The 11,414-nt window shown below is 53.7% G+C and overlaps 1 protein-coding gene across 1 annotated transcript; it reads left to right on the top strand.

The window, feature by feature from the left end:
- Positions 1-207, top strand: SMIM45 (small integral membrane protein 45). The gene has a single exon (XM_058568257.1). The coding sequence runs from the start codon at positions 1-3 to the stop codon at positions 205-207; it is 207 nt and encodes a 68-aa protein (XP_058424240.1).
- The last annotated feature ends 11,207 nt before the right edge of the window (positions 208-11,414 follow it).

Raw genomic sequence — 11,414 nt, 5'->3', positions numbered from 1 at the left:
ATGCCGCACTTCCTGGACTGGTTTGTGCCTGTCTACCTGGTCATCTCAGTCCTCATCCTGGTGGGCTTCGGCGCCTGCATCTACTACTTCGAGCCCGGACTGCAGGAGGCGCACAAGTGGCGCATGCAGCGCCCTCTAGTGGACCGTGACCTCCGCAAGACACTGATGGTCCGTGACAACCTGGCTTTCGGAGGACCCGAGGTCTGAGCTGACCGGCTCCAGTGGCCGAGCTGGGAGGTGGGCACTGGGCACCCTCCCCAACCCTGCCAAGCCTGGAGACCCTGAGGCAGAGGGAGGACGACGACCCCTGGTCCTCCAGGCCATCCCTCTGCAGCCTGGGTCCTCCCAGCAGAGGATCCTGAGTGCTCCGGGGCCCTGGCTTTGGAGAGATGGGGCACTTGAGTGCCTTGAGGTGTTGCTGCTTCTGGGCCAGGGCTTGCTTTCCATGTCAAGCCAGCTCATCCCATGCCCGCTGTCCCCAGCTCTGGGGACGTCCCCCACTGGGCCCCAGTGCCTTTGTGCTGCCCAGCACTCCTGCCTCTCCCTGGAGTCAGGCGCTGCTGCCCCTGCCTGTCCTGAGCCTCCAGATCCCCCATTTCGCCACCGAATCTGCAGTTACACTCAGCTCCCCCCTCATCCCAATGGCACTGACCCTGCTGCTTCACGTGGGGGTCTCCAAAGCTGACCCAGGGAAAGGGCCCCATTGGAGGGATGTCAGCTTGGTCCGGCCCAGCCCCAACCCTCTGGACTCAGGCTTGGCATGGGTGAGTGTGTGTGGTGGGGTGTGCAGAGGGGCAAGACCACAGGGGAAGGAGGTGTGTGTGCATGTGAGTGAGTTTGTGTGTGTGTGTGATGGGGGGAGAGAGAGAGAGAGAGTGTCTAGGGTGAGTGGGCAGGTATGGGGTGAGGAGGAGATGCATGTATGTGTGAGAGGGAGACTGGGGGCCCCAGGCAGGGTGGGAGGTGGTGGGGACGGGGTGAGTTCTGTGGGCAGCGTGCGGGTGCCAGCAGAAGTTCCCACCCCCCTCCTTCTGTTGGACTTCCCTATCCCTCCCCTTCCCCACGGCTGAGGTGGCTGGCAAGAGCCCCCCGCCCTCCCCTGCCCTCTCTGTCCTGTACTGAACCTCCAGGGCCTCTAGAATTCAGCCCCCCCGAGCCAGGCCCCCAAGGTCCCCAACCCCACCCTGGAGCCCCCGAACTGTGTGGAGCACCATTGCCTCATTTGGACATAGATTGAAAACCTGCTTCACTCTCCTCTGGGGCTTCCATCTTAATTTATTACGATAGTAAAGACTTCGTGACTATCTTGGCAGGGCTGTCTCCTTTCCTGAAAGTAGGATCATGTCTATCACCTCACTGGGTCCTCACAAAAAACATGATAGCTCCACATTCCCCATTGTAGGGGTAGGAACACCGAAGCTCAGAGAGGGTAGAGCAGAGTTTCTCAACGGCGGCACTAATGACATTTTGGATCAGATCATTCTTTGTGGAGGGGGCTGTCCTGTGCTCTGTAGGATGTTGAGCATCTCTGGTCTCTACCCACTAGAAACCAGTAGCACTCGCCTCCTCCCTGCGGCCGGACAACCAAAAATGCTAACTGGAATCCCTGGGTAGAGAACCAGTTAGCATATAAATTCAGGCACAGAGATGGAAAACAACAGGGCCTTAAACCAAATAGAATGTTCTTTCTTGCTCATGGTGCAGTCCATGGCGAGGCGTCCAGAGCTGGTCTGGTGGCCGGTTCGACGCAGTGTTCAGGGACTCGAGTTGCTCCTCTCTGGCTGCTTCGATGTTGCCCTGGTTGGTGGATCCCAGAGGGCTTGTCTGCATCCTGAGCAGCAGGGTGGAGGGAGGGTGGAAGGGGCTGCCCCCTCCTTTGGGGACACTTCCCGATGGCTGTACCCCTTACTTCCTCTTACATTCCACTGGTCCATACGTCGTCACATGGCTACTCCTAGCTGCAAGGGAGGCTGAGAAGTGTAGCCTTTAGCTGAGTGGCTGTGTGTCCGTTTAAAAAGCCCACCTCCTTGAGAGGGGGAGAACACGTGGAGACAGCTACCAGTCCATTTTTGTAGGGATTGGCTGAGGCCACAGGCCAGGGGGACCAGGACTCAGTCTTGCACATGCCCCATCTTAGGAGTCAGGGAGGGCAAAGCTGCCGTCTCTCACCTCGAGGGGCAGCGTTGCTCCTCCTCCTGGGCAAACCCGGGAATTGCAGGGGGCTGTCCTGCAGAGCCAGGTTGGAGCCAGGCAAGAGGCACGTCAGGGTCACACCCGAGTGCTCCTTCACTTCTGTGCCCTCAGCGCCTCTCTTGCCTCACCCTAGGCCCCGCCCTGCAGTTTCTGAGTCTCACAGCCCCGACCTCTCACCCAGCAGAGCATTTTGCAGTTCCTGGCGATTTTCCCACACCCCCTCCCACCCCAGGCGGCTTCCCCTCACTGCCCAGGACTCTTGCATGCACAAGAGACAAAACTGAAAACAGCTGAAATAAAAGAGTTTGGTTCCAGACTCAGGCTGGGCCCGAGGGCTCAAGGATGTCACCAGGACGCGCCATCTCTCCATCTCTCTCTCTGTCTCCTCAGTCCTGCTTTCCTCTGTGTGGGCTTCATCCTCAAGTCGACTTTCTCCATGTGGTGGTGAGGTGCCCCGGCAGTCCCAGGCTCACAAGGGCTCAGCGCCTTGATTTCAGGAGAGAGCATGTGTCCTGTTTCAGCTAAAAGTTCAGAGAGTGAAGGGCTAGCCCGGTGGTGTAGTGGTTGGGTTCGCGTGCTCCACTTTGGCGAAGTGGGGTTTGCAGGTTCAGATTCCAGGCACATACCTATGCACCACTTATCAAGCCATGCTGTGGCAGCATCCCATATATAAAGTAGAAGAAGATGGGCACAGATGTTAGCCCAGGGCCAATCTCCCTCAGCAAAAAGAGGAGGATTGGCAATAGATGTTAGCTCACTGCTAATCTTTCTCACAAAAAAAAAGAAAAAAAGTTCAGAGGGTGGACTCCCTTTGGTCCCAGGGTGCATGAGCTCAGGGGATGCGGTGCCCTGACTGCCAGGCAGCTCTTGCACCTGCCACTAGAGCCAGGGGCAAAGTCAGTTTACAGATCACGTGGTCTGAGGGGGTTGGGGGGGGTAGGTAGTGGCTGTTACCTAAAGGAAGGGAAGGGATCCTGGGTGAAAAATGAGAGGGATTGAGGACACTGTTTTATAGAGGAGGCAATAAGCTCAGAGAGAAGTGACCCCCCCCCGTGGTCACCCAGGGGGTTACTGCCACTCTGGGTTTGGGTCTGAGTTGGGGCCCTGAGTCTGGGCTGCCAGGGCAGGGAGGATGTGGCAGAGGTAGGTGGGCAGATGAGTGGGTTCTCTAAGGATTCATTGGAGGGTGGGGCCATTCCAGTGCCTTTCAGATCACCCTGCGCAATAATGGGGGAGGGGACTGGCACCACCCACTGGCCAGTCCCGCTCTGCCTCAGTTTCCCTTGCAGTGCCAGCCCCAATGTATTCTGGGCTCCCTTCCCTGAAGGGATAAACTTCTTACCTTAGGAGGCTTCACGAGTTCCTTCGATGCTAACCTAAGTGAGCAGAGGTGTGAGGCATGAGGCGAGCTGGGAGGCCAGCACCAGAAGCTCAGTGCTGCCCCTGTTTATCAGCAAACTGCTCCTCAGCCATGTCAGGGGCAGGACTGGAAAGGCCCAAGCAGAAGCCACGTGCATGTGCTGGGACTGATGACCGCAAGGGACAGAAACCCTGACTTGACTAGTTTGGGTAAGAAGGAGAATTATTGCCAGGATACGGCACTCCGGCCTGTAGGACAGGAAGGGGGCAGAAGGTCAGGGCTGCTAGAACCAGGCACTTAGACCCCCTTAGGATTCTTTCTCAAACCATGTTTTATTCCTGCTTCTGTGCACCCGCTTTGTTAGCCACCACCTCCACCCCCATCACGGGGGACGTAGCATCCACCTGCTGGCAAGTTACAGCTCCAGCCACTGGAAAGAGTCACCTGTCCTGCTTTCCGGCCTCGAGTGCAGATATCTCAGGGGAGGGATTCATTGGCCTATCCTAGGTCAGCTGCCCAATTTAAACCAGTCACCCAAGGCTGGGGCAGGGCCCCATGGATGGTCCAGCTGGTCAGGGTCCACCTGGACTGACACAACTTGGGCTCTGTCATCTCAGAACCAGGCAGCTCTCTTGGGATGTTGTGGGGGAAGGCTGGGTCAGAAATGATGTAAACTGTTCCCCGCCCCCACCCTGAACACACCAAACAGACCCTGTTGGAGGTGGATTGGGCTTGACTGGCTGAGCTGGGAGGGCCTCAGGCTAGATCTGGCCTGCAGCCAAGTTTGGTTTGTCCAACACGGTGTTTTGAAAAAATGCCAATTAATTGGTAACATTTATGAGTCAGGAGATTTCACATGAAAATCTCTTTTTCTGACTCCTCTTTAAAAATAAAAATTCTGGTCCCCCTGGGTCTGAAGTGTGAATGTGTTGAGGGTTACGAGCTTCATAGCCTCCGCAGAGAGGATGTTGACCATGACCCTGCCCAAGGCCTGGGTGGTGGCCAGTCCTCTTCACAGGAGAGCTGCCCCTCTCCAACGTCTGCAGCAGGGCATCCCACCCCCGGGCTGCCAAGGAGAAGCCTGAGGGTCAGAGAGGGTAGGAGATTTGCCCAAGCCTTCTGCTCTTAAACCTGACCCTTTCCCACTCTTCTCCTCAAGGCTTATTACATAAATGTTTATTTACACTTGCTTTTCCCATAAAGGACCCAAGAAGGTTTCAGCTGAAGGAGCCACATACATGGGAGTGGAAGGAAATATTCTGACTCTGACTCCTGCTGTAACACTCTTACTTGTCTCTGAGCTTCCTGGCAGCCAGAGGGAAAAGGGAAACACAAAGAGGTCATTTTATTCTTGTTATGTGATAGATGGGGGAGATTGACTCTTCATGAAAAATATATTTTCTGGTTCTAAACACTAAAAAGAAATGTCTCAAATGGGATGTTGAGAGCAATACAACAGACTGCATCTTTAGCATTTTTTACAAGCGGGAGGGTTGACCCAGAAGGCAGAGCCTACAGAAACAGGCTAGTGCCCATGAGGCTGATTTTTCCATCTGCCAGCGCATGCCAAAGGACTGTACTGGGAGCAACTTGAGGTCAGGGCCTGACAATCGCATAAAACTGTTCATTTAAACTTCATGCTCTTGGGCAAGTTTCCTTAGCTCTCAGACGCACAACCGAATTCACCAAACATTTCTATGTGCCAGGTACTGAGAATCACAGATCATTAAAGCCCAGATGAATGTCTCCTGCCAGTGCCTGGCATGGTGCTCAATGCATGTCAGGTCCTCTGCAGAGAGCCGGCTGTTTTCACACCACTCCTGCCCAGCCTGCCTCACGGGGTTGTGGCAAATGTCAAAGGAGATGGTGAGAAGAAATCACTGTGAAAATGCTGTGCCTCATACAGCTCTCCTTCCGATCCCTACAGATGCGTGTCATGTCCCTGCTCTGCCCCAGCACTGGGCCGGCCACCAAGAATGCAAAGACCAAGAAGTTAGTCCCTGAATCCAAACAGCTCACAAACTGGAGGGGCAGACATGTGTGTAAACAATTACAAAACCATAACTGCAGCACGAGAAGGATGTGTGAGAAACAGCAAACGGAACTGAAGAGGTGCCTACCTCCCAGGGCAGGGGTTTGTCAAGGAAGGTTTCCTGGAGGATATAACTACTGAGCTGTGTTTTGAAGGATGAATAAGAGTTTTCCCTGTGAAAGAGAGAGGAGCTGGCAAGTGCAAATCCACAGAGGCTAGAGAGAACCCAGGCCTTTCTGAGAACTGTTAGTGGTGTCATGTGTTGAAGCACAGAATGCCAGTGAGTAGGTGGTGGGAGGGGAGACTGAACAACCAGAAAGTGGGTTTTCAAGTAAAGCTTAGGTCCAGGGAGAGAACCTGATGACTTTCCAGCTGCCACTTCCTCCAGGAAGACTTTCCTGACTCCACCAGCAGCTTTCTCCATTATAGCCCTAATCTCGTGTTGTGATTTGGTTCACGTGTCTGTGGAAAGCAGCGATGGCATCTTTTCGTCTCAGCCCATAGCCTGGCTGGCACTGGGCAGGGCCTCCATGAAAGCGTCCTTGCTGGATGAATGGGGCTGGTCTCTTCAGAAGTCTTGCCGGGGGCTACCCGTCTTCCTAGAGACTAAGATTTTAGAGAGGCTTAGAGACTTCCTGGGGGCCAGGCTGTTGTGCAGGTTATTAAAATCCTGTGGGAGGTTTTGCAGAGTCCTGGGGACTTTCCTTTCCCACCATCTGGGAGCTGTCAGGATATGGTGGGTGTGTCTGGGCTGGGCCCAGAACAGGAGGACAGGAGGCGAGAATGTGCAGGCCCCCTGCGTAGGAATGGCTGCAATGTTCAGACTCCAGCCCCGAGGGCGGCACAGACGTCTCATTGTTCCACCCCCTCAGCTCTCCACTCTGGCTGAGCCAGAAGGGCCTCTAAAGGCTGTGAGATCAGCTTTGGGAGAAAAGTAGAGACTGCAGGCTCCCTCAAAAGACGGTCACCCTCTCAGTCAACTTACAGAGAACTCATCAGGTGGGAGGGGCTCAGAATGTGGAGCCTGGAGAGCCGGGTGTCCAGCTACTGATTCATTGTGTGAACCTTGGCAAGTCCATTTCCCTCTCTGTATCTGCAGCTGTAAACAGCTGGAATTGATGTGGAAGTCACAGGAAATCACAAGGGTAAATTAAAAAGGAAATCAGAATTACAAGGCAACAATGTTAATGGCTAACATGGATGAAGCTCACTGCACTTCTCACTGCATTCTCACAGCCATGCAGGTGGGTCAGCAGCGCTCGTCACCAAGCATTTCTGGCTCTTCAGCTCTCTCACATGGCAGTGTCGCCCCTCCCTACCTCTTTGTGATGGATGGGGCTGTGCGACTAGTTCTTGCCAATGAGTTGTGATCAGAGGTGAGTCCAGGCCAAAGCACTTAACAGTTAGAGCACGATTCCCCACTCTCTCCTTCCCTCTGCCACAAGGACCAGCAAGGCTCCAGAGGGTGGCTGTTCCATCAGCCTGGGTCCCAGAGTGAAGATGACATGGAGCAGAGCCTCACTGACCCCAAACCACAGTGGACATGACACACGCATGAGAAGAAAATCTTTGCTGTTATAAGCCACTGGGATTTTGGAATTGTTTGTTACTGCAGCGTAATTTAACCCATCCTGACTGATACGATCCTCATTTTACAGTTGAAGAAACTGGAGCTCAGAGAGATTATGACTTGTTCAAAATCACACAGCTGTAACAAACCCATATTTGAGACCCTAGAGCCTGTGCCACTTGTCTGGGAGGCCACCACAATGATTTTTTACTTTGGTGGAGGTCTGTCCTCTGCGGCCACTTCCAGGCCTATCAATCTTTTCTTCGGTGGGAAGGAGCTATGTGGTGGGAAACACGAGGAGGTCATTTCCACTTTCCACCACTAGAGGGCAGTTGAACCCAGGTAGTGTCCTCCAGGCCCCTCAACACGGGGAGAGAGCGGGACAGACAGGCAGGGGGAGTACAGAGATGAGGGAGACGCATTCCTTGCTCTCAAGACCCTAACAGCCCGGCAGGGAGTGAGATGGAGGAATTCTAGATCTTTAAGCTAGAAGAGACCGCCTGAAGGCATCTGGCCCCTATTTGAAAAGGCAACTGAGGCCCAGAAGGGCAAGCGATCCGATAGAAGTTGCACCATGAGTCGTTGGCCAAAGTAGGGAGATGAGCCAGGGCCCCTGACTGCAGCTCAGGGCTTCTTCATCACAGAGATAGTGCGATCCAGTGGGGGTGGCCAGGAAAGGCTCCCCCTCCTCAGTCTGTCCAGGCAGAACTGTGCCATCCCCTCCCCCAGCCACCTCCGTTCTCCCTCAATTCAGGCTGGTCCTCAGGCCTCAAAGCAGGGAGGGAAGGGGAAGAACTCCAGACAGCTCCCCTCCCCCATCCACCGGACTTCCAGCAGGTTGCCCTGGTAACCAGAGCACAGCCAAGTTTGAAAACCTAAAGCTGGAAGGGAGAGAATGGATAAAAGGAAGGGAATGTCCCAGGTCCACATATTCACCATTCATTTAATCATTTCATTCATTCATTCTATAGAAACTTATGAGGCTGATTCTTGCCAGGCCCTAAGACCCAGAGAAAATAAAACCCAAACCCTTCAGAACTATGCTGTCCAATACAATAGCCACAAATTAAAATAAAATCAAATAAAAAATTCAGTTTCTTGGTACTGTAGCCACATTTTAAGTGCTCAGTAACCGCCTGTGGCTAGTGGCTATCGCAATGGGTAGTGCAGATATAGAACATTTCCATTATCACGGAAAGTTCTATTGGCCAGTGTGGCTCTAGAAGCTCACTCGCTAAGGAGAGCAACACACAGAAAAATAGACCAGACCACACAGCATTGTGTGGACTGCGATGTCCTCATCAGCAAAATACAGGTGACAAGGTGAAGATTAATGGCGATGCCAGGAGAAGGCTTAGCCTAGTTCCTGGCTCAGGTTAGCGCTCGGAGGATGTGTCTACCGTCGATGCTGTATTATAGGTGCTGTGAGGATTTGTTTACATACCCATCTTCCTGAGGAGACTGCGATCTCCTTCCTAGCCCTGGCACAGTTCCCGGCACATAGTAAGAGCTCAGTAAATGGTAGCTAGTATTATCACCATCATTATTATTACTATTGGTATGATAAAGGCAGCCCAGGGTGCTGTGGGAACAGAGAAGAGGGCCCCCAGCCCGGGTGGGCAAGACAGCCTGAGGGTCACAGTCTAAATGGTGTGCAGGCAATGCAGAGGGAAAGCAGAAATGAGGTTGGCGCTGGGATCATCAGTGTGGCCATATTTGGAGTAGCCCTAGTCTTACTGGAGACATCTCTCCAGGGCTCAGAGTCTGTGGGGGACAGAGCAGATTTAGGGAGGGCAGGCAGCAGGGCACCACCCCCCAGGGGGCCTTGAGTCCAGGACAGCCCAGCTGGGTTGTTACAAGCCTCCCATGGCCCTTCAGGATTCCAGAGGCTCAGAGCAGCCATTCACTGACGCCCACTGCTGAGAAGCCAGCCCCTCCCTGCCCCAGAGCCCAGCCCAGCCAGGGATGTAGCCGGTGGGACAGGTCAGGAGAGGGATGGGCCCTAAGCCTGGGGACTGTGGCCTGGAGGCTGAGTGGAAGCCCATGAGGGGGCCAGAGGGACAAGGACCCTGAGCTGGTCACCGTGGCCAGACTCTGGGCACAGAGGAGGTGAGGGGCCCACATCAGTCTGAGGACTGAGGACTACTGGACTTTTCTTGTTTTCTGATCAAGGTAGGTGGGTATTTGTGTGGCGGGGAGGGATAGGACCAAGGGATGGATGGGGTGGGGGCTGTAGGCTCAGTGAGGGGATGGGGATTTGGTGACGTTAGGACAAATAGATCTCAGAGGTCCTGTCCTCTGGCCTGCTATCTGTGTGTGGGTGTGCACATCAAGGGTAGATGTTTGTGGTTAAGCGCAGGGTAAACGTGCACGTGCCCAGGTATGTGTGGTTGAGAATAAGGGCAGGAGGTCAGGGCTGCAGGGACATGTCAAGTGGGGAGGTGATGGAGGCTGGCACAGTCTTGGGTACAAGTATGTGGCTGGAGAGGGATGAGGGGCTGGGACGGCACTGTGAGGGATGATGCAGACCCCCTGCTCCAGACCTTAGGGACCTGGCTACAGGGTCATCTCCCCTCTCCCACGAATCCCTCCCGCTAGCCCTGGCCCGGCCCTCGAAGCATCATTTCCCAGCCTGCTATGTTGAAAGCAACAGAAACAACTTTGTTCCAACCAGTAAATTATATGGAGCCCAGGGTGCACACCAGCTGGTCATCTTGGGGCCCTGGAGCCCCTCTCGGGAATGGCTCATCCCCACAGACCACCAGCCAGAGTCCGCAGGCCGCTTCTCTCCTCAGCTCCAGGTGGCTCATTGTATCTACCCCAGTGCTGCGCCGCCTTCTCCAGGACCACCCCGGCCACAGAGTGTTTCAAGAGTGTCCGCACCACTCTCCTTGCTTCACTTCTGTGCCCCTCTGATCCTTCTTTCACACTGCCCCGGAGGACCGTTCCCACTTGCAGATGCAACCAGGTCATCTTCCAGGGCCTGAGCATCGTTGTGGCCTGGCCTGGGCTGCAGTGCACCTGTGGCCTTGTCTCCCCCTCACCCCTGATACAGCCTAGGAGCCCACGGTGGATTTTCAGAAGGATGCCACACTTCCTCACTTTTGGGCCTGCCATGTGAATTACCCCAGCCCCAGGCCCAGCCTCTCTCTCTTTTGACACCAAAGACTGAGTTAATGCTTCCCCTCAATGCTCCCTGCCCCCGGCGTAGTCCTGCCTGCTTCACCACCTGGCCGGGTCCCCAGGGGCAAGGACTGTGGTGTCCATTGGACAAGTCTCCTCCTGCGAACACTTGTTACTCCACTTCCCCAGCCTCCCCTTCTCCAGAGCCCTCTTCAGCTCTGGCCCTGATTCTGGCTCTCCTTCTGGCTCCAGCAGCAGGCCAGCCCAGGGCTCTTTCCTGGTTCTGGGTAGGAGCCCCAAACGCAGACCCTGTTCCCAAGCCAAACTGGTCATCCCTTAGCCTCCTACCTGGATGCCTGAACTCCTATTTTGGCTGCTGTGGGTGGGAACCCAGAGCCTTCTAGCCCCTTCTGGAAGAGACAGAGGCAGACAGGCTTCCAATAACCACCACCCTCCTCCAGGGTCCCTTGAACAAGGCCCCTTCAGACTTGGCAGTGCTTTTTTTTTTTGCACCTCTAGGCATTTGTGTTTTTGATAACTAGTATAAAACTCAAGCCATTGAGGATCCCACAATTTTATATCCTGATATATTGTCTGTTTTCTCATTGTTAAAAATTACATTTAGAAATTAAGCTTTTATATACATATATTTAGCAATTTTTAAAATTATCAAGTGAACCTCAATTTTAAAAACTATTTCATAACTTAGAGGCTTTATAATATTAAAATAATAAATTATGCCCTAATGAACAATTACTGTATAACATTTCATATGATTTAAATATTTTGCCTTTTAAAATAATGACTTATTTTACAAGACCCTGGCAAACACTGACAAGTAAAAATGAATTTGCTACTTAGCAAAGAAGTTGTCATGCTTTTTATTAACTAGGAATCAAAGAAATGCAAACTGAGCACCTCACCCCTGCGTGGGCCCTTCTCTGTTGATTCCTCAGGGGAAGACGAAAGACCTGGATGGACCACGATTTTGAGATGCAGCCTCACAGACCCTCCAGCCCTGGAAACTCCATCTCCCGCAACCACCTACTGGGGCGTCCTGCCCACCCCTCAAAGCTCCCTGGAGGGGTGTCCCCCCTCATCCCTGTCCTCAGGAAGACCATCCGTCTGGATGCCTT

This window comes from Diceros bicornis, chromosome 25 (assembly GCF_020826845.1).
Source record: "Diceros bicornis minor isolate mBicDic1 chromosome 25, mDicBic1.mat.cur, whole genome shotgun sequence".
Taxonomy (NCBI): Eukaryota; Metazoa; Chordata; class Mammalia; order Perissodactyla; family Rhinocerotidae; genus Diceros; species Diceros bicornis.
The sequence above is the reverse complement of the archived record's forward strand: the minus strand, read 5'-3'. Positions and strand labels throughout refer to the sequence as shown.